The following is a 21,772-nucleotide window of genomic DNA, read 5'->3' on the forward strand; positions in this document are numbered from 1 at the left end:
TGGTGACATGTATGTACTTCGATAATACATTTACTTTGAACTTTGCAGACTATTTTTGACATGCTAATAAAGGGCTGAGGATATGTCTACACGCTCTTCTGGGCTCTGGATATATCTTTTGAAAGATCTTGGAATGCTTAACGTTTTCTAAGTTTCTCTCTCTCCCATGTCATATTCAGACATGCATCATGTTTTCTTCCTTGTCTTTCATCTTGCATTTAAAAGAGATTGCAAAGAAGAGCCTAGTCCCAAATAAGATAAATGAAAGTATTCTGCTTTTCATACCTGATGTAGTTAAATTGTGAATATTTGTTTCAAATTGTAAACTCTCTACAGAACTGCGCAATTCAACAAAAAAAATTTTGTTCCATTCTCAGTGTAGAACCCCATTTTACTTCATATTTCATGCCATACTTTCCATACCATAAAAGTCATGAAATGTTTCATTCACGGAACTGTATAGCACCGCCTCAAAGGCCAGTATTATCAATTTTTCAGTATGGGCCTAATATCTCATGTAATATTCCAAGTAAGCCGGTCTCATTCAACTGAACTTCTTGCATTTTTTTGCACAGTTGCAGTAATTTACCATTTCCCTTCTCAATTGCTTGCATATTATCAAGGATAGCCATTCTTGTTTCTGATCTTATTCCATCCATTTCTCTTTTGCCATTTATAGTGTGTTCATCTTCGTTGCTTTCTTAGCTATGTAACTATGTGTTATCTGTAAACTTCCAACACATTGTATGTCAATTTTGTTCCAAGTCATAATGTAGATTATAGTTAACTGAGATGCATCTCTGATTACTTTTGCACTATTCATAGCTACCTACCAATTTAACAATTTTCCAGATTAATCCAGTCCTACCATTTCTTTTCCTAGGGCAATACAAGATGTTTTTCCAAAATAAAAATGATATTTATCCCTGTAAAGAACAGAGCAGTTTACATAAGCTAAAAACCAAGATTGCAGCCTAGCTGGTTGCTGGAGGAGTTTACAGCTAAAATGGTTTTGAAAATGGCAGTTTCATTATTCAAGTTGTTTTTCTAATTTGATATTGACTAATGTCACTTCATCCTTATAGTCCACACGGGTTGGAATGTCTGTGAATGCTGTTAGAAAACAAAGCACAGATGAAGAAGTCACAACACTTGCCAAGTCACTTATCAAATCATGGAAGAAGCTATTAGGTAATGTTGAGTGTTCTGATTAAAAATAGTATGCTCTAACTGTATACATTTCAACCACTAAAGATAATGAAGCATTTTGGCTATATGCAGTAGACAAACCAGATGGAATATTTTTGAAATTGGTGCATGAATAAATGGTAGTAAAATGTCACAGGAATTCAATTTGCTGTAAAATTCTTATCTTGGGCAAATTAAAATCAAGAATATTTTAAAATAATTAGATAGTTCTGGCTTGATGACCATAATATATAAGTAATGAATTGGGCATGATAACAACTTTAAAATCTTTAGACACTTAATCTATTGTCTGTTTGAGACCTGTGATGTCATTTACCTTTGTCCTGTGATAGCCACTGTGTGTATTTTTTGTACTGCCATTCTATTTTGATTCTTCTAAAAACTTGATAGAGGACTTACTGTACTTAATATTGAATTTATGTACTTAGTGTAAATTTAGCATTTAATTTGTGCTTTATTTGTTTTAATCAGGACAGATTCTCTGCACTTGTTGCCCCAGTGATTTATGTTATTAAACCACTCTAGTTGGGCTTCATTGTACTATTTTAAGTGTTCTTTGTTTTTGTTGAGTACAATTTTGTTAACATTGTTCCAAATATCAAATTACCTGTCCGTATATTAATTTCCAATATTTGGTTCTATGTTCTAAAGATTTTTAGCAATTCATCTACTGTGTTCAAGTCTTTCTATTGCTTTTTGTTTTACCTTTACTGATGCATTTTATTAAGATTTGAGCTTAAATGAGTTTATCTGTACCTTCTGGCAGATTGTATTTTTTTTTAATCCCTGTTATTTTGGGGAAAAAATTCAGTGAATGCTGAATTAATGGGTGCAAAAATTGGATTATTTCTGAAATTATATAGCAAGTGTACCACCTTTAAAGCAATAGGTTAAATTATACAATATATTGTGTAACAAATTCTAATCTTGACCTCTGGATTCTGAGTTTGCTGATTTTATTAATGATGCATTGATTAATTTCAGTATTTCTAGTTTAAGTAGGGGATAATTTGCCCAGGGCTCCTATTCCTATCAGCTAAACGTTTTATTTTCTGCTGGAAAGTTTGTGGTGAATATTTGGCATGGAGAGAATCAGTTTGGCTGTGATGTCCTCAGTTTAACAGCTTTCAATCTCCAGTCAGTCTCCACGCAAACGGTGAATACGTGGGTAAAGCTTTGGCAACTTGCTGCTTATACCTCAGCAAAAGTTGATGGTCTTCAAGTAGGATGAGTGTCAAGTAAATCTCAAGGGTGTGAGATTACTATTAAAGATTTGCACTGCATGCTTCGTAATAGTTGGATCCATTTTTTTTTGTTGTTTTGTTTTATTTTGTGGGAAGGCATGAAGTTTCCTTGGGCTGATTTCTGACATTGTCGAACTACAGCAGCTGTGTGATGCTTATCATGGATAGAGCTGGTGAGGCAAACCTTGCTTCCAAAAATGGCGTCTTGAAAATCTCCAGACCATTCCCAGTGGCAGTCATCAGCAAACTCAGGTGAAATGTTAAAATAAAGCGCTTGCATCATTTTTAAAGCACCACTCGATTGAAGAGGTGCAGAAGAGCTGGTCAAATCTGCTAAAGATTGTTGAAAATATGTTGTTTAAGTGTTTGTGAATTGCAGTTAATTTTTAAATTAACTCTAAATATATTGAATTAACTATAATATTTAAATGTAAGGATGGATAGACTTGTTTGCTCAAGTTTGACATATTTTACAATTGATTGTTTTGGGTTTTACAATGCCTTTCTTATACAACTTGTTTGATTAAACCAAACCAATGCAAATATTGTTTCTGCAGTAGATGCCACGTACTATGTTGGATTAAATGCAAATGGCTTATGCTCTTAGATATTGATGCTCTTACTCAACTCCTGTTCCTTTGGAGTTAAGAACTTGCCAGTTTCTGAGATTACTGATTTTCTAGATAATGGGATAAGTTAATCGTGCTGTTTTCTAAATCAGCTATTGGACCAGGTTTTGACATCTGGTGCTGTACGTGTGGAGTTTGCATATTCTCCTTTTAGTACAAGAGTTCCCAGTGTCCATTCTCATTAATTTTCACACCCCCAAAGGTGTGTTTGGTGGCTAAATAGCCCCATTGGAGAATGGTAGGGGAATTGAGGGTGTGAGAGGAGTGGTGCAGTGAGTTTGAGGATGTGATAAGGAAATGAGTGTAATGGATGTTACTTTTTTTGGAAAAAAGTGGGCCAAAATGGCATTGTTGTTTAAGGTGCAGCAAATTTAGGGAATTATCAAATGTCAGCAGAGAAGAATTGTCATCAAAGTTATTCCACTCATAATTTGGATAAAACATTCTATTTAATTCTCGATTATGTTTGACAAATGGCTTTTTGTATTTGCAAAGATGCAGTGGAATCTGGTTATGTGAGACACATTGGGACCAATACTTAACTAACTTAAGCCTCATCACTTCTGTTGGTTCTGTTGACTATCATAACATTGCCATTTTGACATGCCTTTTCTATTTCCTGTTGTAATCTATGGTCCATATATGGAGGTCTGTATATAACTGCCATCAGGGTCTTTTTATCCTTGCAGTTTCTCAACCCACAAGGATTCAACATCTTCCGATCCTATTTCACATCTTTCTACTGGTTTGATGCCATTCTTTACCTGCAGAGTCATGTCACCCAACTCTGTCTACCTTCCTATCCCTCTGATACACCGTGTAACCTTGGACATTCAGCTCCCAATTGCAACCATACTTCAGCCACGATTCATTGATGGCCACAACATCATACCTGACATTTTTAAATGGTGCAACAAGATCATCCGCCTTATTTCTTATACTTCGTGCCTTGAAATATAACACTTTGAGTACTGTACTTCCCTTTTTGATTCTGTATCACTAATGCACTGATACTCGCCCTGCTGGCTGCAATTATGTCCTATCATCTGCCTGTCCAGTCTGGCAGCACACTATCTTTGGTTTTTTACTACCATCTCTCTTATCTGGAGTTCCTTCACTCTGGTTCCCACTCCCCTGCCAAACTAGGTTAAACCCTCCCCAACAGCTCTAACAAACCTGCCTGCGGGAATATTGGTTCCCCTTGGGTTTCGGTGCAACCGGTCACTTTTGAACAGGTCATACTTCCCCTAGAAGAGGTCCCAGTGATCCAAGAGCCTAAAGCCCTGCCCTCTGCACTAGCTTCTCAGCCATGCATTATTCTGCCATATCATCCTGTTTCTACCCTCAATGGTGCATGGCACAGGCAGCAATCCAGAAATTACTACCTAGAAGATCCTGCTTTTCAGCTTTCCACCTTGCTCTCTAAATTCTCTTTTCAGGACCTCTTTGCTTTTCCTTCCTCTGTCATTGGTTCCAATATATAGCAAGACATCTGGCTGCTCTCCCTCCCTCTGCAAAATGTGGATGCAATTCGAGTGTCCCTGACCTTGGCACCTGGGAGGCATTGTACCATTCCTGTGTCCCCTTTACATACACAGAATCTCCTCTCTGTTCCCCTGACTATCGAGTCCCCTATCACTACCGCCCTCCTCCTCCCACTTACCCTTCTGCACCACGAACCCATGCACAGTGCCATTAAACTGGTCTCTGTGGCATTCCCTGGGCGGTCATCCCCCACAACAGCATCCAAAACTGTATACTTATTATTGAGGGAATGACCACAGGGGTGCTCTGTGCTAACTGCCTATTCACATTTCCATTTCTCCTGACAGTCACCTACCTACTCGCCTCCTGCAACTTAGGGGTGACTACTTCCCTGTAACTCCAATTAATTATCTCCTCACTGTCCCATACAAACCGAAGGTCATCCAGTTGCTGCTCCAGATTCCTAACAGGGTCTTTAAGGAGCTGTATCCGGATGCACTTCACACAGATGTAGTTCGCTGGGAGACTCTGACTCTCCCGGGGACTCCCAACATCTGTCATGAAGAACATACAAAAGCCATTTACTACGGTAGGTGCAGTAAGAGGGGGAAAAAAGGAACCTTAACAGAAGTTTACCCAGAGCCAACAACTCTTTCGAGCCAAAGCCTCCTTTGCGCCAAAGCTTGACGTTCCTACTCTTACCACTGGCCTACCCCCAAGAAAATGACCTTGTCTCTTCTGTACTTTTAAACAAGCTGCTTCTGCTGCTGATTGGGCAGTGGGAATGAGCCTGAACGCCTGCGAAACTCTTCCTTTTAAACAGGCGTCACCGACCTGTGAGAAACCTTGTTGTTGTGGTCTGCTCCTGCCACTGATTTGGTCGTCAGAATATGCCATTTTCCAACTCTCCATATATTAAAGTAAGGAGGATAAGCAGAGCGGCCGTTGGAGTTAGTGGATATTTTGAGGCTTTAGTGCTTCGAGGCTTCAGTCAGAGAAGGCAGAAAAACTGTAGGTGGAGTTTTTCTTTTCATCCCCATAGTTTGTTGTTTTCTGTCTTTACAGTTGCTCAGTTAGGAATAGCAGTAATGCCAGGCAATATTGTGAATGCTTCTCTTGTGGGATGTCGGAAGGCAAGGAGATCCCTCGTATCAAAACCTGTGAGAAGTGCATCCAGCTGCAGCTCCTAACACTTTGCATTAAGGCGTTGGAGCTGAATTGAATGATTCCAGATTCCAGATTATTTGGGAGGCTGTTAGAGAGGTAGTTACACCAAAGGTGCAAGACACAGGAAATTGGATGCCTGTCAGGAAGAGGAAAGGGGTTAAACAGCCAGTGCACAGCACCTGTGGCCATCCCTCAACAGCTTTGGATACTGTTGGCAGGCTGACCTAGTAGAAGAAAGTCACAGCAGTCAGGTCACTGGCACTGATCTGGCTCTGTGACTCAGAAGGTACGTGGTGAGCTGTGGTGATATGGGATTAATTACTTTGGGGAATGAGATTCCTGGATGGTATGTTGCCATCTGGGATATTTTGGATCAAGTCCTCAGGATTCATAAGTGGGAGGGTCCATATAGGTACCAGTGACATGGGTAGGAAGAGTGACGAAGTTCTGCAAAGTGAGTTCAGGGAGTTAGGTGCTAAGTTAAAGCACAGGACTTCCAGGGTTGTGATCTGTAAGGATAATAGAAATTCACTATTGCAGAATTGGCAAATCCCAACCAAAAAAATTGAGGTACAGAATAAAATTCACTCATGGAATTTATATGGGGGAAAAGTAAATTGTTTTCCATGTTTTTTTCTTGACGTGCACAAAGGCTTGTTACGGTCTTCTGGAAATAAAGCCCTCTGTGTAATGTGGGTGGGGGGGGTGGGGGGAAGATCACCTTGTAAGCTTTTATGAATGGTATAGTGTGTCAATAAAGATTGTGATGAGTGATTTTAACTTTCCTCATATTGACTGGGACTTTCATACTGTAAAAGGATTAGATAAGATAGAGATTGTCAAATGTGTTCAGGAAAGTTGCCTTAATCAGTACATAGAAGTCCCAAGTAGAGAGAGTGCAATACTAGATCTTCTATTAGGGAATGAGAGAGGGCGGGTGACAGAAATTTGTGTTGGGGAGCACTTTGCATCTAGTGGTCATAATAGATTATTTTATTGATCCCAAAGGAAATTACAGTGTCACAGTAGCATATTAGAAGAGAAGTAAGAAAGAATAAAACAAATTACTTCAAACTCTCTAACGGGGGTGGGGGGTCCTCACTTCCCTGGCTATAGGTTGACTCATTATAGAGCCTAATGGCCGAGGGTAAGAATGACCTCATACAGCGCTCTTTGGAGTAGTGCAATTTTCTTAGTCTATTAATAAAAGTGCTGCTCTGTTCAGCCAAGGTTGCATGCAGAGGATGAGAAACATTTTCCAGGAATTTCTGTAGGGTCCTTTATTCTACCGCAACGTCCAGTGTGTCCAGTTTGACTCCCGTAACAGAGCCAACCTTTCTAATCAGTTTATTGAGCCTGTTAGGATCACCCGTGTTGATACAGTTGCCCAGCACACCACTGCATAGAAGATGCTGTTAGTTTTAAGGTAATTATGGAAAAGGATAGGTCTGATCCTTGGGTTGAGATTTTAAATTGGAGAAAGGCCAATTTTGATGGTATCAGTAAGGATCTGGCAAATGTTGATTGGAACAAGCTGTTTTCAAAGGTGCACTTAGTAAGTGGGAGGCCTTCAGACGTGAAATCTTGAGAGTACAATGCTTCCGTGCGCCTGTCAGAATAAAAGGTAAACATTACAGGTTTAGGAAATCTTGATTTTCAAGAAATGTTGAGGCCTGGGTTTTAAAAGAAAGGAAATGCATTGCAGGTACGACATAGGCAGGCAGAAACAAATGAGGTACTTACAGAGTATAAAAAAAATGCAAGAGAACACTTGAGAAAGAAATCTGGAGGGCTAAAGAAAACATGAGGTTGCTTTAGCAGACAAGATGAAGGAGAATCCTAAGGGATTCTACAGATATGTTAAAAGCAAAAGGAATGCAAGGGACAAAGTTGTTCCTCTGGAAGATCAGAATGGTAATAGATGTGTGGAACCTAAAAACATGGGGAGAGCTTAAATGCATCAGTATTTACTCAGGAGGTGGACAGAAAGTCTAAAGAATTAAGGCAAAATGGCATTAACTTAATAGATCCTATACAGATTACAGAGGAGGAATTGTTTGCTGTCTTGAGGCAAATTAGAGTGGACAGATCCCCAGAGCCTGAAAAGCTGTTCTCTCAGACCCTGCAGGAGGCAAGTACAGAAATTGCCGGGACCCTAGCAGAAATATTTAAATCAGCCTTAGCGAGAGGTGAGGTGCTGGAGGATTGGAGAATGGTCAGTGCTGTTCAGCTGTTTAAGAAAGCTTCTAAAAAATAAACCAGGAAATTATAGGCCAGTGAGCCTGACATCGGTAGTAGGAAAATTTTTGCAAGGTATTCTTAGGCCACCGGATAAATGAGTATTTGGATGGATGTGGACTGATTAAGGATAGTCAGCATGGCTTTATGCATGGTAGGTCATGCCTAACCAATCTTTGAGTTCTTCAAGGAAGTTTCCAGGAAAGTTGATGAAAGTGAGGCAGTGGATGTTGTCTGCATGGACTTCAGCAAGGCATTTGACAAGGTCCCACTTGGGAGGTTGGTCAAGAAGGTTCACTTGCTTGGCATCAGGATGAGGTAGGAAATTTGATTAGACATTGGTTTTGTGGGAGAAGCCAGAGTGGTAGTAGATGGTTGCCTGTCTGGTGGGAGGCCTGTGACTAGTGGGAGGCCTGTGACTAGTGGAATGCTGCAAGGATTGCTGCTGGGTCTATTGTTTGTTTGTCATCTATAGCAACCATCTGGATGATAATGTGGTTAACTGGATCAGCAAATTTGCAGATAACACCAAGATTTCGGGGTGTAGTGGACAGCAAGGAAGGCTGTCATGGCTTGCAGAGCGATCTGGATCATCTGGAATAATAGGCTGAAAAATGGCAGATGGAATTTAATGCAGACAAGTGGGAGGTATTGCACTTTGGTCAGACCAACCAGGGTAGATCTTACACGGTGAACAGTAAGGCACTGAGGAGTGCTGGAGAACAAAGGGATCTGGGTATACAGATCCATAATTCATTGAAAGTGGCGGTACAAGTAGATAGCGTTGTAAAGATTGCATTTGACACATTGGCCTTCATAAATCAAAGTACTGAGTACAGGAGATGGGATGTTATTTTGAAGTTGTATAAGATGTTGGTGGGGCCTAATTTGGAGTATTGTGTGCAATTTTGGTTACCTACCTACAGAAAGATGTAAATAAGGCTGACAAAAGTATAGAAAAAACTTACAAGGATGCTGCTGGGTCTGGAGGACCGGGGTTATAGGAAAGACTGAACAGGTTAGGACTTTATTTCTTGGAATATGGAATATTGAGAGGAGTTTTGATAGAAGTATACAACATTATGGGGGGTATAGATAGAGAAAATTCAAGCAGGCTTTTTCCACTGAGGTGTGGGACTACAACTAGAGGTCATGAGTTGAGGGTGAAAGGTGAAAAGTTTAAGGGGAACATTAGGGGAAACTTATTCACTCAAGGTCTAAGTGTGTCCTACAAGCTGCCAGCACAAGTGGTGCATGCAAGCTTGATTTGAACATTTTGAGAAGTTTGGATAAGTACATGGATGGTAGGGATATGGAGGGCTATGGTCCCCGTGCAAGTCGATGGCAGTAGCCACTTCAAATGGCTCATCGTAGATTTCCGAAAGGCCTGTCTCTGTGCTGTAGTTTTCTATGACTCTGACTCTAATTATTTTCAAAATATTTCATTTATCATAACTTAAAATATAATTAATTATCTTACTTTAGAAAATGGAAAAAGACGTTTGATTATGATATAGATATCACATGTATCATGGAGTTTTACAAATTTCACTATAAATCAATTAAATAGAAGCTTGATATTAGTGAAATATTTCATGATTTCCTCAAATTTGTTGAGAATACAAATTTCAAGTTGTGGAAAACTGATGTTGAATTAGTTTCTATTTCTATTTAAAATTTCTATTTCTGAGTGAAAACCAAAGATGCTGGAGACATTCAGCAATGAATCTGACCTGCAGCATTTGTAGAAAAACAGTTGACACTTCAGGTGGAAGCCCCTTTTATTGTTATGTTCTGATGAAGGGATCTTCAACATGAAACATTAGCTCAGTTTTACACACCAATTTCCAACATCTTTACGTTTCTGTTTTGGAAGTGCAGGTTTTTGATTCTCTTTTTCAATTTAACAAAACAAATTCCCTCATATCATTGTTAATAGAATTTCTAGTATTTTTGAACTGGCTCCCTGTGCATGTAGAGTTAATTTGACCTTTTTCTGAAAATTGCTCGTGTTTTTAAGTTGCCGCAGTTTGTTTTCTCTAGCTGCATGCAGTTCAGATTGGTTAAATCTTGCTAATTTTTAGAGAACAAATGGTGATTTGAAAAAAAATATTTTATACATTTCAATGAGCCACATCTGATTTCTGAGTAAGTGTCCTGACTTCATGGCCTTTAATGTATGTTACTTTCCATAAATATTACAGCAATGAAAAGCTAACAATAGTTTGATTTTTAAATTGGCAAAACACTGAGTACTTCAGTTATCATTTTGAACTTGTTAGGTTAGTTTAACAGATAAATCCTCAGATGTGTGAGGATGAAACAAAGCTGGTAAAAGTGATTTGCCATTACCAGTTACAGGAATCCTAGGAATAAAATTACTGAATTTTGGATTGCTTTATTAAGTACATTATTCCAAATAAAATGCCAATATAACAGAAGATAGTTATGATGTTAAAAGCACCCTTTAATTTTGCTGTGTAATCATTTCAACATTTGTTTTTGTCTCAGTGGTAACAGCATGAAAATTGTTCAGTGATGAAAATGTTGATATTGTGAGGTGAATGTTGCAGGGAAGGATAAATGAGCTTTGAGTAAATTCTTTGTGTGCCATGACAGTGGTGCGATCTAGTGAGTCCCAAAAAAATTTAGTGGAAGGTCTGATAGGCATCTAGTATGGCTCATGTATCCCATAGTTGTCTAGCTACTATATTTTAGGTTATTAGGAAATTGTTTTTTAACCAATGTATAGGTGTGATGCCTGACATTAATTCATAATATTCATAAGAAAGTGAAGTTTCTGATAGGTAATTTTTACATTAAATTTAGATAATCCTTTATGGCATGAAATCAAATGTATTTGGCCTCTTGTCAGTATAAGATACTATAATTTTACATGTTTTAACATTTTATACCTTTTGATCATCTAAATTAGATTTGTACAGTACTGTGCGAAAGTCTTAGGCAATCTAGATTTTTTGAGATTTTTGTTTTGGACGTTTTTTGTCTTGGACGTTTTTTGTCTTCTGCATTAGTGTGTCAGTGGTAAAGATCAAATGTTAGATTTACGAACATTAGTTTTTGTAAAATTTAAATGTAATTTTTGTATTTCATTAAAGAAAGTAACATATTGAGAAACAGACCACTTTTCAATTAAAAACTTGATTACTTTTTAGGCATATAGCCCAAAGCGTGATTAAACAAAGATAACAAATGGGATTCGGCCCAAAACGTCGACTGTACTCTTTTCCTTGATGCTGCCTGGCCAGTACTTTGTGTGTGTTGCTCAGATTTCCAGCATCTGCAGATTTTCTCTTATTTGTAACAAATGGGATGCTAATTATCATTGACATAATGAGTTGCATGAGTTAAGCTGATTAACTGAAACTAAAACGGGTATAGAAGGAATCAAAGTGGGTAAAGGACAACCAAACTGAAAGGTAAGGGTGTGGCAGATGTGACAGTTTAACCTTCAAATCATCAATTCTTGCACCGTGGCAAGAGTGAGCATAGGAACAAGACATAAAGTGGTCATCCTGCATCAGCAAGGTTAAAAGTTGAAAGTAAAGTTTCCTATTAAGTACATATATGTCACAATATACAGCCCTGAGATTCATTTTCTTGTGGGCATACTCAGTAAATCTGTGGAATAATAACCATTACAGAATCCATGAAAGACTTGGACGTTGAACAGAATGCAGAAGACACTAAACTGTGCAAATACAAAAAGAAAGAAATGATAAATAATAAACAATAAATATTGAACGTGAGATGAGTCCTTGAATACGAGTCCATTGGTTGTGGGAGCATTTCAATGATGGGGCCAAGTGATGTGGAGTGAAGTTATCCTCTTTGGTTTAAGAGCCTGATGGTTTAGAGATAGTAACTGTTGCTGAACCTGGCGGTGTGAGTCCTGAGGCTCTTGTACTTTCTTCCTGATGGCAGCAGCAAAAAGAGAACATGTCCTGGCTGATAGAGGTCCCTAACGATGGATGCTGCTTTCCTGTGGTAGCGTTTCACGTAGATTTGTTCAATGGTTGGGAGAGCTTTACCTGTGATGGACTGGGATGTATCCACTGCATTTTGTAGGGTGTTTCCATACCAGGCTATGATGCCGCCAGTCAGTAAACTCTCCAATACAAATCTATGGCAGTTTTTAAAGGTTTTAGATGTCATGCCGAATCTTTGTAAATTCCTAAGGAAGTAGAGGCTCTGCCATGCTTGCTTCCCAAGGTCTCTCCCAAGCAGATATTTCGCAGCAGACAGGAGTTTCAAGATGTGTACTCCAAGCTCTTTTGAAGAAGCACAAAGAAACAGGCAATGTTGAGGACCGGAAATCCAATGGTTGTCCACGGAAATTGAGCGCAGCAGACAAGAGGTACATCAAATCCCTTCTAAATCTGAAGAAGTCTAGTACTGTTATCGGCTCTTAACTCTCAGAAACTACTGGAACCCAAATACACCCCTCTACAGTCCAGAGATGTCTAGTCAGAATTGGCTTGGAAAAGTTGCCGCCAAAAAGCTAGGGGTGCTGAGTAATGGCAGCAGGTGCGCTGGACTGTTGAGTCAAAATTTGAACATTTTGGCTCAAACAGGAGGCAGTTTATCTGTAGAAGAGCTGGAAAGTGCTACATGAATGGGTGTCTGCAGCGAACAGTGAGGCACAGCAAAGGTTCCCTACTGGTTCTGGGCTGCATTTCTGCAAATGGAGTTGGTGATTAATAGAATGCTCAATGCTGAGAAGTACAAGCAGATTCTCAAACCATCCTGCAATCTGATTGGTCCTAACTTAATTCTGCAGCAGGACAATGACCCCAAACACATGGCTATGGTCTTTTTAAAAAAAAAAATACTATCTTCAGCAAAAAAGTACAAGAGTTCTGCAACAGATGGTTTTGTCTCCACAGAGCCCTGATCTCAACATTATTGGGGCTGTCTGGGATTACCTGGAGAGACAGAAGCAGGTGAGAAAGCTAAAGTCTGTAGAAGAATTGTGGCAAGTTTTCCAAGCAGCATGGAAAGAACTACCAGCTGATATTTCTTATAAAACTGCATGAAGCAATTTTAAGAGAAAAGGTGGTCACACCAAATTTTGATTTAATTTTTCTTTTACTGTTTACTACTTTTTAGTAATTTATCTGATATTTAGAAACTTTTCATTTCATTATTTTTCAAACTATATTTGGTTTGCAGGATTTTTTTTACATGTGCCTAAGGCTTGCACAGTACTGTAGGTGCTCAGAAGCAGATAGGAAAAGGTAAAGGGAAGCATTGTATTAAATTGTAGATAGCAAAATCAAATGGGGGGAGGGGAGATCAGGTGGGAGAAAGACTAAAAACTGTAAAACTAAGTGCCAGAGTAGAACTCAGACCCTGAATGTACCTGAGTTTTATTGAATAAGATCTTAAGTTTATAATAGTTTTAGGAAACTAAACTAAGAGTGGCCAAAAGAATACACAATAATAACTATAGTTAAATTGATTTACTAGGACTAGCTTATGTGCAATTGTCCCAATGTAATTAGGGATTCTAGATAGGGTAAGTGATAGGTTGAAGAACTGTATCTTGGAGTGGTTGTCTATGCATATGAATTGAATTGACACTATTACTTGCATCCTTCAAATACAGGAGGAATAAAAATGTTTACATTACATCTCCATTCAAATGTGCAATTATAGCAATTCGTAATAAATATTATGTACAATGGGATAGTCAATATAACATAGAAATAAAGTAGTGGCAGCATGAATTAAGCAATCTGATGACCTGGTGGAAGAAGCTGTCCTGGAGCCTGTTGGTCCTGGCTTTCATACTGCGGTACCATTTCCCAGATGGTAGCAGTTATAACAGTTTGTGGTTGGGGTAACTCGTGTCTCCAATGATCCTTCGGGCCCTTTTTCCACACCTGTCTTTGTAAGTGTCCTAAATAGTGGGAAGTTCACATATATAGATGCGCTGGGCTGTCCGCACCACACTCTGCAGAGCCCTGCGATTGAGGGAAGTACAGTTCCCATACCAGGCAGTGATGCAGCCAGTCGATGCTCTCAATCGTGCCTCTATAGAAGAATTTGAGGGGCCCATACCAAACTTCTTCAACTGTCTGAGGTGAAAGAGGAGCTGTTGTGGCTTTTTCACCATACAGCGGGTATGTACAGACCACGTGAGATCCTCTGTGATATTTATGCCAAGGAACTTAAACCTGTTCACCATCTCAACTTCAGATCCATTGATGTCCATAGGGGTTAGCCTGTCTCTATTCCTCCTGTAGTCCTCAACCAGCTCCTTTGTTTTTGTGACGTTGGAGGAGAGGTTGTTTTCTTGACAGCACTGCGTCAGGGTGATGACTTCCTGTCTGAGCTGCCTCATTATTATTTGAGATTAGGCCAATCAGTGTAGTTTTATAAGCAAATTTAATTAGCAGATTGGAGCTGTGGGTGGCGATACAGTCATGGGTATACAGAGAGCAAAGGAGGGGGCTTAGTACCACAGCCCTGAGGGGCACCTGTGTTGAGGGTCAGAGGGGCAGAGGTGAGGGAGCCCACTCTTACCACCTGCCGGCAATCTGACAAGAAGTCCAGGATCCAGCTACACAAAGCAAAGTGAAGGCCGAGGTCTTTGAGCTTCTCGTTGAATCGGAGGGAATTATGGTGTTGAATGCTGAACTGCAGTCCAAGAACAGCATTCTCACATAAGCATCCTTCTTCTCCAGATGTGTGTAGAGCTGTGGCTATTGCATCATTTGTTGGTCGGTTGTGTCTGGTGGAAGCAGAAGTTGGAAAGGAGGTTACAGTAACTAGTGCAATAGCTTTTTTGTTGAGGCATTGTTTCTAAGAGTAGGGTGTTTATGCCAGAACTGTAAACACTAATTATGTCTTAATAAAGGAGTAATGTGTACATTTCTGATTGCAGTTTTCCAAGAAAAATATGGTAGAACTAGGAATTGGAAGAAATTGGAGGCTGAATAATTTTAGTTATGAGGAAAGGTTGGCTGGACGAGGATTGTTTTCTTTGAGGTGGACACTTGGATATTTGCTTGGCTAGGATAAATGTGATGGGTAGAATGGCTGCCTTTTCCAGTAAATTTCTACAATTCTATAAATAGTAAACTTCAATATTGATGGTTGGATAATTTCTTTCCAAAGAACGCCTATTAAGGTTAGTGTTTTATTTCCAGCAGCTAAAGTGGATATTACCATGAGATGAATAATTGATCCTCTTGTAATATCTTAATTTAACAAACTATCACTTCAGACTTCTAAATATTAGATATTTCTAGATCCAGATTATTTAATTTTCACTTCTGCCATGTTGCTTGTTAATAAACTGGATTAATCTGCAGCAGGTCATATTACAAAAGTATTTATAATTGGCTAACTTGAGAGTTCACTGTGGTAAACATGAGACCAGTTGGAATACATTAAAGTTAGATATTCTAGTATTTATTTTAAAATAAAGTTTTCAAAGCTGGTTTTTTTTTTAGTGTGAGATAGGTTTGATTTTGAAGTGTAGATTTGTAAATCAAAACTTTTTATATGTCTGGTTGTTGATCTAGACTTAATGGGAATCAATTCTGACTGGTTGGCCATTTTATTTTAATAGACATGGGAAATTGAATATTTAATGTTACGTACCCCGTAACTGGGTTGCCAAACCAGCAGAAATAGATCACTCAGTTGGAGTCTGGATTACTGGAACTAAGAAGTTTTATTAAAGAAATAAGCAACACTGTACTCTAATCGAAAGGATAATAAATGCAACAGTTCAGCAATGATAAACACACATGTACACAGAACTAGGATAACAGGATCAATCAAGCTCTATCGTCGTCTAGGGGTAAATGACCAGTTTCAAAGTGACGCAAAGTTCAGTTCAATTCAGTTCACAGTAATCACTGCCGTGGCGGTGGACAGTGGGGGGGGGGGGGGAGGAGAGAGAGAGCGAAAGCGAATGAATATTCAAAATGGCTTCCACACAGACCTTCGATATTCTTCGCAGTCAACTTTCGGGCGAGCCCTTTGTAATGTCTTCTGAGGTCACTGACTGTGACCCCTCCGTTTCAGATACGATCGTTCCTCTGAAGTGAACCTGGCACCCAGGCAAGGGCGGACACACACCAGGTTCCCGCCGATCGTACCTTTCCACCCTGTGCGTCTATGGCTTGGTCCCGCGACCAGCCCTCCAAAACTCCCACCAACTTGTGGGAGGCGCACTGCTTCCAGGGTCTCGTTACCTCGTGGTGTCATGTGTGTTGCCTTAGCGAACCTGTCCCTTTTTATCCCCATGCTGGGGTATCGCCTGTCCATCACACTTCAAACAGTTCAGGGTTCAAAAAGGAGCCGATCTTGACAGCTCTCAGACCGTGTCTCCTTCCGTTAAACTCTCTCGTCTCTTCATTAACATTTCCAAATGCTGCTCCATTGTCTTCTTTATCTCTCTTTCTCCTGAAGACAGGTGGCAGATCAACTGTTGATCCCACTGGTGCCAGCACAGGACAGTTAACATCTTAATCTATGTGTACTCTTTGTAACCCTCTTTCATCACACCCCTCACCTTTAAGGATTTTTACCGGGGTAAAAATTACAAACATGAATACATTATTAGATACACACAAATATACATCTTCATCAGCTATTTGGCCAATACAGAGAATTTTAAGTTGTCAACACCTGACATAGTCAGCAATCACATTTTCCGTTCCTTTTATATGTGTTATTAATAATCCCCTAAACCAGGCTCCAACTTAGCAAACTTCATAGTGGCCGAAAACACTGATGAATTGCGATCAGTGTAACCTCTCATTGGGTTTCGTCCCGGACCACGATAACAAGGGTCGTCCCATCCCGACTTAGTTTTCTCTCGCAAGGGCTTAGTAGGAGGGGCGGGGTAGTAACCGCAGAGTTATTGTAAAACTTCCTACAGTACCCCACCATCTCCAAGAGCCTTCTGAGGGCCCTCTTGTCTGTCGGGGTTGGGATGTCAGAGATAGCCCGCACCTTAGCTTGCATCGCTGCCAGCTGCCCCTGTGTTACCACAATTCCCAGATAAGTGACCTTCGTGTGGCCGAACTCACTTTTTTCGAGGTTCACTATCAAGCTGGCTTCGGACAGCCGTATTACATTGCCAATATACACTTCTGTGTTCGTTAGCCCTTTCGTCACTGAATTACTCATTCTATAGGGGTGTTGTTCACTAGGCTGACCTAGCGTGACAAACACCACCCAACGTCCCAGTTCTTTGCATTGCCTCGGGACAATCAAACACAGTGTGCGAGCCGTTTAATTAATTCTCCTAAAGAGTCGCTTTGTTCGGGGATTAAGGGAGAGACCTTATCAGCAGAGCTGGCCAAAAAAATAGCCTTCTCCCATCTGGTCGATACCATACCCATCTTTTCAAAATGGTTTTTTTTCCTTATCAAGGAGACCCTAGCTTCATTGATTTCCGCGCTAACACTGACTAGGTTTGTTAGCATATTAAAAGCCTGTGACCGTCTCAGTTCGCGTCTGCCATAATCAATAACATCCTTCCTCCTGTGCAGCCAGTAAACCTCTTTCATGATTCTGCCGACTGTTTCCTTCAGCACCTCAAAATGTCCACCGAGGGGTATTGTGGGCCAGGTTAAAAATCTCTCGTCTCTTCATTAACATTTCCAAATACTGCTCCATTGTCTTCCTTATCTCTCTTTCTCCTGAAGACAGGTGGCAGATCAACTGTTGATCCCACTGGTGCCAGCACAGGACAGTTAACATCTTAATCTATGTGTACTCTTTGTAACCCTCTTTCGTCACATTAAGTAAATACTTCCCTCAGAACTTCTAGCGAATTTATACAAATCTATTTCTGAATAGCTGAAGTAGAAATATGTCATGTCTTTTAATCTGCTATATAGATCTACATCTGTTTAGGGTACAGATGTAGTGTAGGGTACAGATGTAGTGATGCAAACATTTGATTTTTTGACACGTTGAATGTAGGGTTGTGATCATCCCAAGTTCATTATGCCCAGAAATATTAAATGGGTTGTATAATAGATTCAGAATCCAGTAATTGATTTTTTTTTCCCCTAAATCAATGCTTTGCAGATGGCCCAACAGGAGACAAAGATGCTGAGGATAAGAAAAAAGGATGTTCATCGTCCTCAAAAAACAGTTCAGATTCCACAGAGCAAAGGTCATTTCAGATATTTTGTTTTAAGTCCTTTAATACAGATACATTAAATTAAACAATTGTTATTTTTTTTCTATGGTCAGAATATGGTTAATTTCTGCTATCTGGAATATAAGTAACTGATCACAGTCTGTCTGATAAATGTTTTTCCGTAGTTAGCTATTAGAAGTTTCAGTGGTAATAATTTGTAGCAGAGTAAATACTAAGTTAAGCTACAAAATTTCTAAATTTTGCTCTTTAATGTTGTCAGTTTATTTCTGTTGGCTGGTCTCCAAGGATCTGATATTTCAGTGCTTCACCAAATTAAATGTGGCAGTAACTTATTTCCTTTACTCTGAACAGCACTTGTTGATCAATTAAAAGTGAAGATATCTGTTCTGATTTTCTTTGCATGAGCCAGTGTTTTAAACTTGGGGAAGGAAGGATGCATAGAGAGGGATAGAAATCATTGTTTCGGAGGATGATAGCAATTTCTAGTTTTTTTTAAAATGTAGAATGGATAATATTTGTATAATTTTGAAAGTTTTTTTTAAATTCAGGAAGAAAATTATTTACAGGCTGTCCCTGGGTTATAAATGACTGACTTACAGATGCTCCTACATGCAGTTGTGCTCTTACAATACTATTGAATTCAAAAGTCCAATGTGCATAGAAATGTTCACCCTTATGGCAGAACTGGTTTCCTATATCTTATTAGTAATGGTACTTTCTTATCATTTATGTGCGCTTTTCATGTTATTTGTTAGAACATCATGCAGATATGATTACCACATTGAGTAAATCTGTGTGTATTTTAACTTGTGGACAAAACCAACTTATGTACATCTGTAAGAGCACACCACATTTGTTACCTGAGGCTGGCCTGTGATATGTAATCATTTTCTGTAAGAAGATAAAAGATTTCTATAGGTTGGATTTTAAATAATCTTGAAGGATGTTCATAAGCAGATCTACCATTTTTATTCAGCCCTTAGTCAACTCTTGTACATTTCGTATACTTGTGGTATAACATCCAAATGGATGGAGACTTGGATTTTTTTTTGTGTGGGACTATTAAATTGAATAGGAATAGGATTTTATTCTATAAATTGTTAGTAGTTTTGCACATTTTTTTGACGAAGAATATTTATCAAATGAATGTCCTCTGTCTTTTGTAGCTCCTGTAAGAAACCAGAACCAAGGACACCTACGACTCCAAAGATGACAACGTTTCCACCAGTTCCTGTCACCAGTGATACTGTCCGTAACAAATGTAGAGAATTGTTGTCAGCTGCTCTCCAAACAGACAGTGAGTAAATACTTAGAGCAACCAAGTTCTGTGACCAAGCTCATTGAAGCTATAGCGGTTAGGATTGATAAAGGAGACCTCTGAATATAGTGCACATTAAATCTATGGCATGCTTGGGTCTATGACGTTTCCAGACCTGCGTATTCTTAAGACCATTGGGTGTAATTAATATATTGAAATTGGAATTAAAATGAAATTAATATTATACTGTATTAATTTTCTATTGAACTCAGGAAACTTAAAGGGACTGCAGGAACTAGGTCCCCAATAAGTTGAAGGGAAACATGGCAAACACCTGGTGTATGATGTGCTGAACTGTTGGGATTCCTGAAAATTTGGATCGCAGATTATTGGAGTTTTACAGTACTTTAATATCCCGTGGTCATTAATTAAGTTTTGTGGGTTGAGGGTAATATATTAACATGGATAAAAGGTTTTTATCAAGTGTAGAACTAAGGATAAAAATCTGTAACTAGTAATGAGGCTTGGGAATTAGTGCAGGGGCATTTTGGGGGGGGGGTTGATGATCAGGATGCTGTTCTTTTCTGTACAGGGGACTGGGGTTTAATGTTTCTCTGAACAACTTCCATGTTCCTTGTTTCATGGCTATTTGAAGAAATACACATCTCAGTTGTATATGGATGCATGCTATGATTTTAAAAAAATCAGTTCTAAAATCTGCAGACAAATCATTGCAAACTCCTCGTTGTCAACACCATTCACATCAGAAACTGGAAAAGGAAATACAATTCTGTATGATCGTGAAATATACTTAACATGCCAACGAGGTCAAGGGTGACATTCTTTTGTGTGCAGTTCAAATTCCTTTGTGTGCTTGTAGCAAAAGATGTGCGCACACACACTTTAAGGGAAACATTGGTGGTGAATAATAAGACTTAAGGTAGTTTAAATGAGGTTCATGAAATCTTAATTACTAGAAGAAATGGAAACATTATGATCGGAAGAAATGAGGTGCATTAAAATCTAAAAGTAGTGAAGCTTACTCTTGGTTTTTTTCGTACAATGTAGAAGGCTACAGACTTGGATAGGAGTGGGTTAGAAAGTTAAAGTGATGGGCAGATGTAAATTTGGGATCATCTTTGTAGGCTGATAGAAGGTTATTCAAGTTAGGGATTCTGCAGTGCATTGGAATGCAGACCATGTTGTGAGCAATAAGTATTGTGTACGAAACTGTAAGTAGTGCAAATCTCTGCCTCACCTGGAAAGTATGTTTACGACCTGGCACCTAGCAAGCAGGGAGATAAAAATGCAGCTTTGAAGAGGAGTAAGTATTGGTAGAGATGGAGAAGTTGACTGGAGTGCCCTGGAGGAACACTACCTTTAGAATGCTAGAAAACACTACCATGAAAGGGAATGAAATTAGAGAATCATGCATTGAATATGGAGGCTGGTGGGTGGTATAACGTAATCGAGAAATTCTGTCCATATTGGTGGTCGGAGGAGGAGAAGTTGAGTGAGGAGTGAAGTTTGAATTGAATTTAATTTATTTCTTCCATCCTTTGCATACATGAGGAGTAAGAATCTTTACGTTGCATCTCCCTCTGAATGTGCAATGTGCAAATTATTGTAATTTGTTAATAAATAGTATGTACAGTAAGATGTACAACAGAATGATCAATATAGCTTAGAAATACAATTGTGTCAGCATGAATTAATCAGTCTGATGGCCTGATGGAAGAAGCTGTCCCGGAGTCTGTTCTAGTCCTGGCTTTAATGCTGTGGTGCTGTTTTCCAGATGGTAGCAGCTAGAACAGTTTGTGGTTGGGGTGACTCGGGTCCCCAATGATCTTTCAGGCACTTTCTGCGCACCGGTCTCTGTAAATGTCCTGAATAGAGGGAAGTTCACATCTAGAGATGTGCTGGGCTGTCTGCACCACTCTGCAGGATGCTGTGATTGAGGGAAGTACAGTTCCATACCAAGCCGTGGTATAGCCAGTTAGGATGCTCTCAATAGTGCCCCTGTAGAAAGTCCATAGGATTTGGGGATTCACGCCGAACTACTTCAACCATCTGAAGTGAAAGAGGTGCTGTTGTGTTTTTTTCCATCACACAGCCGGTATGTACAGACTAAGTGAGGTCCTCAGTAATGTGTACTGAGGAACTTGGAATTGTTTACCCTCTCAACCCCAGATCCATTGATGTCAATAGGGGTGAGCCTGTATCCATTCCTCCTGTAGTCCATAACCAGTTCCTTTGTTTTTGTGACATTGAGGGAGAAATTGTTTTCTTGACAACATTGTCAGGGTGATGACTTCTCTGTTGGCTGCCTTGCTGGTATTTGCGATGAGGCCAATCAATGTAGTATCATCTGCACATTTAATTAGCA

General features: G+C 39.4%; 1 protein-coding gene across 1 annotated transcript in view; it reads left to right on the top strand.

Annotated features, from left to right (window-relative positions):
• The window catches only part of tcea2 (transcription elongation factor A (SII), 2), a 61,251-nt gene that overhangs the window by 9,621 nt on the left and 29,858 nt on the right, over positions 1-21,772 (top strand). The window contains exons 3-5 of the mRNA XM_063041332.1: positions 1,086-1,191; positions 18,053-18,140; positions 19,295-19,425. Of these exons, the coding sequence (XP_062897402.1) occupies positions 1,086-1,191; positions 18,053-18,140; positions 19,295-19,425 (325 nt within the window). The remainder of the gene's footprint in view (positions 1-1,085; positions 1,192-18,052; positions 18,141-19,294; positions 19,426-21,772) is intronic.

Source organism: Mobula hypostoma, chromosome 2, assembly GCF_963921235.1.
Source record: "Mobula hypostoma chromosome 2, sMobHyp1.1, whole genome shotgun sequence".
Classification (NCBI taxonomy): Eukaryota; Metazoa; Chordata; class Chondrichthyes; order Myliobatiformes; family Myliobatidae; genus Mobula; species Mobula hypostoma.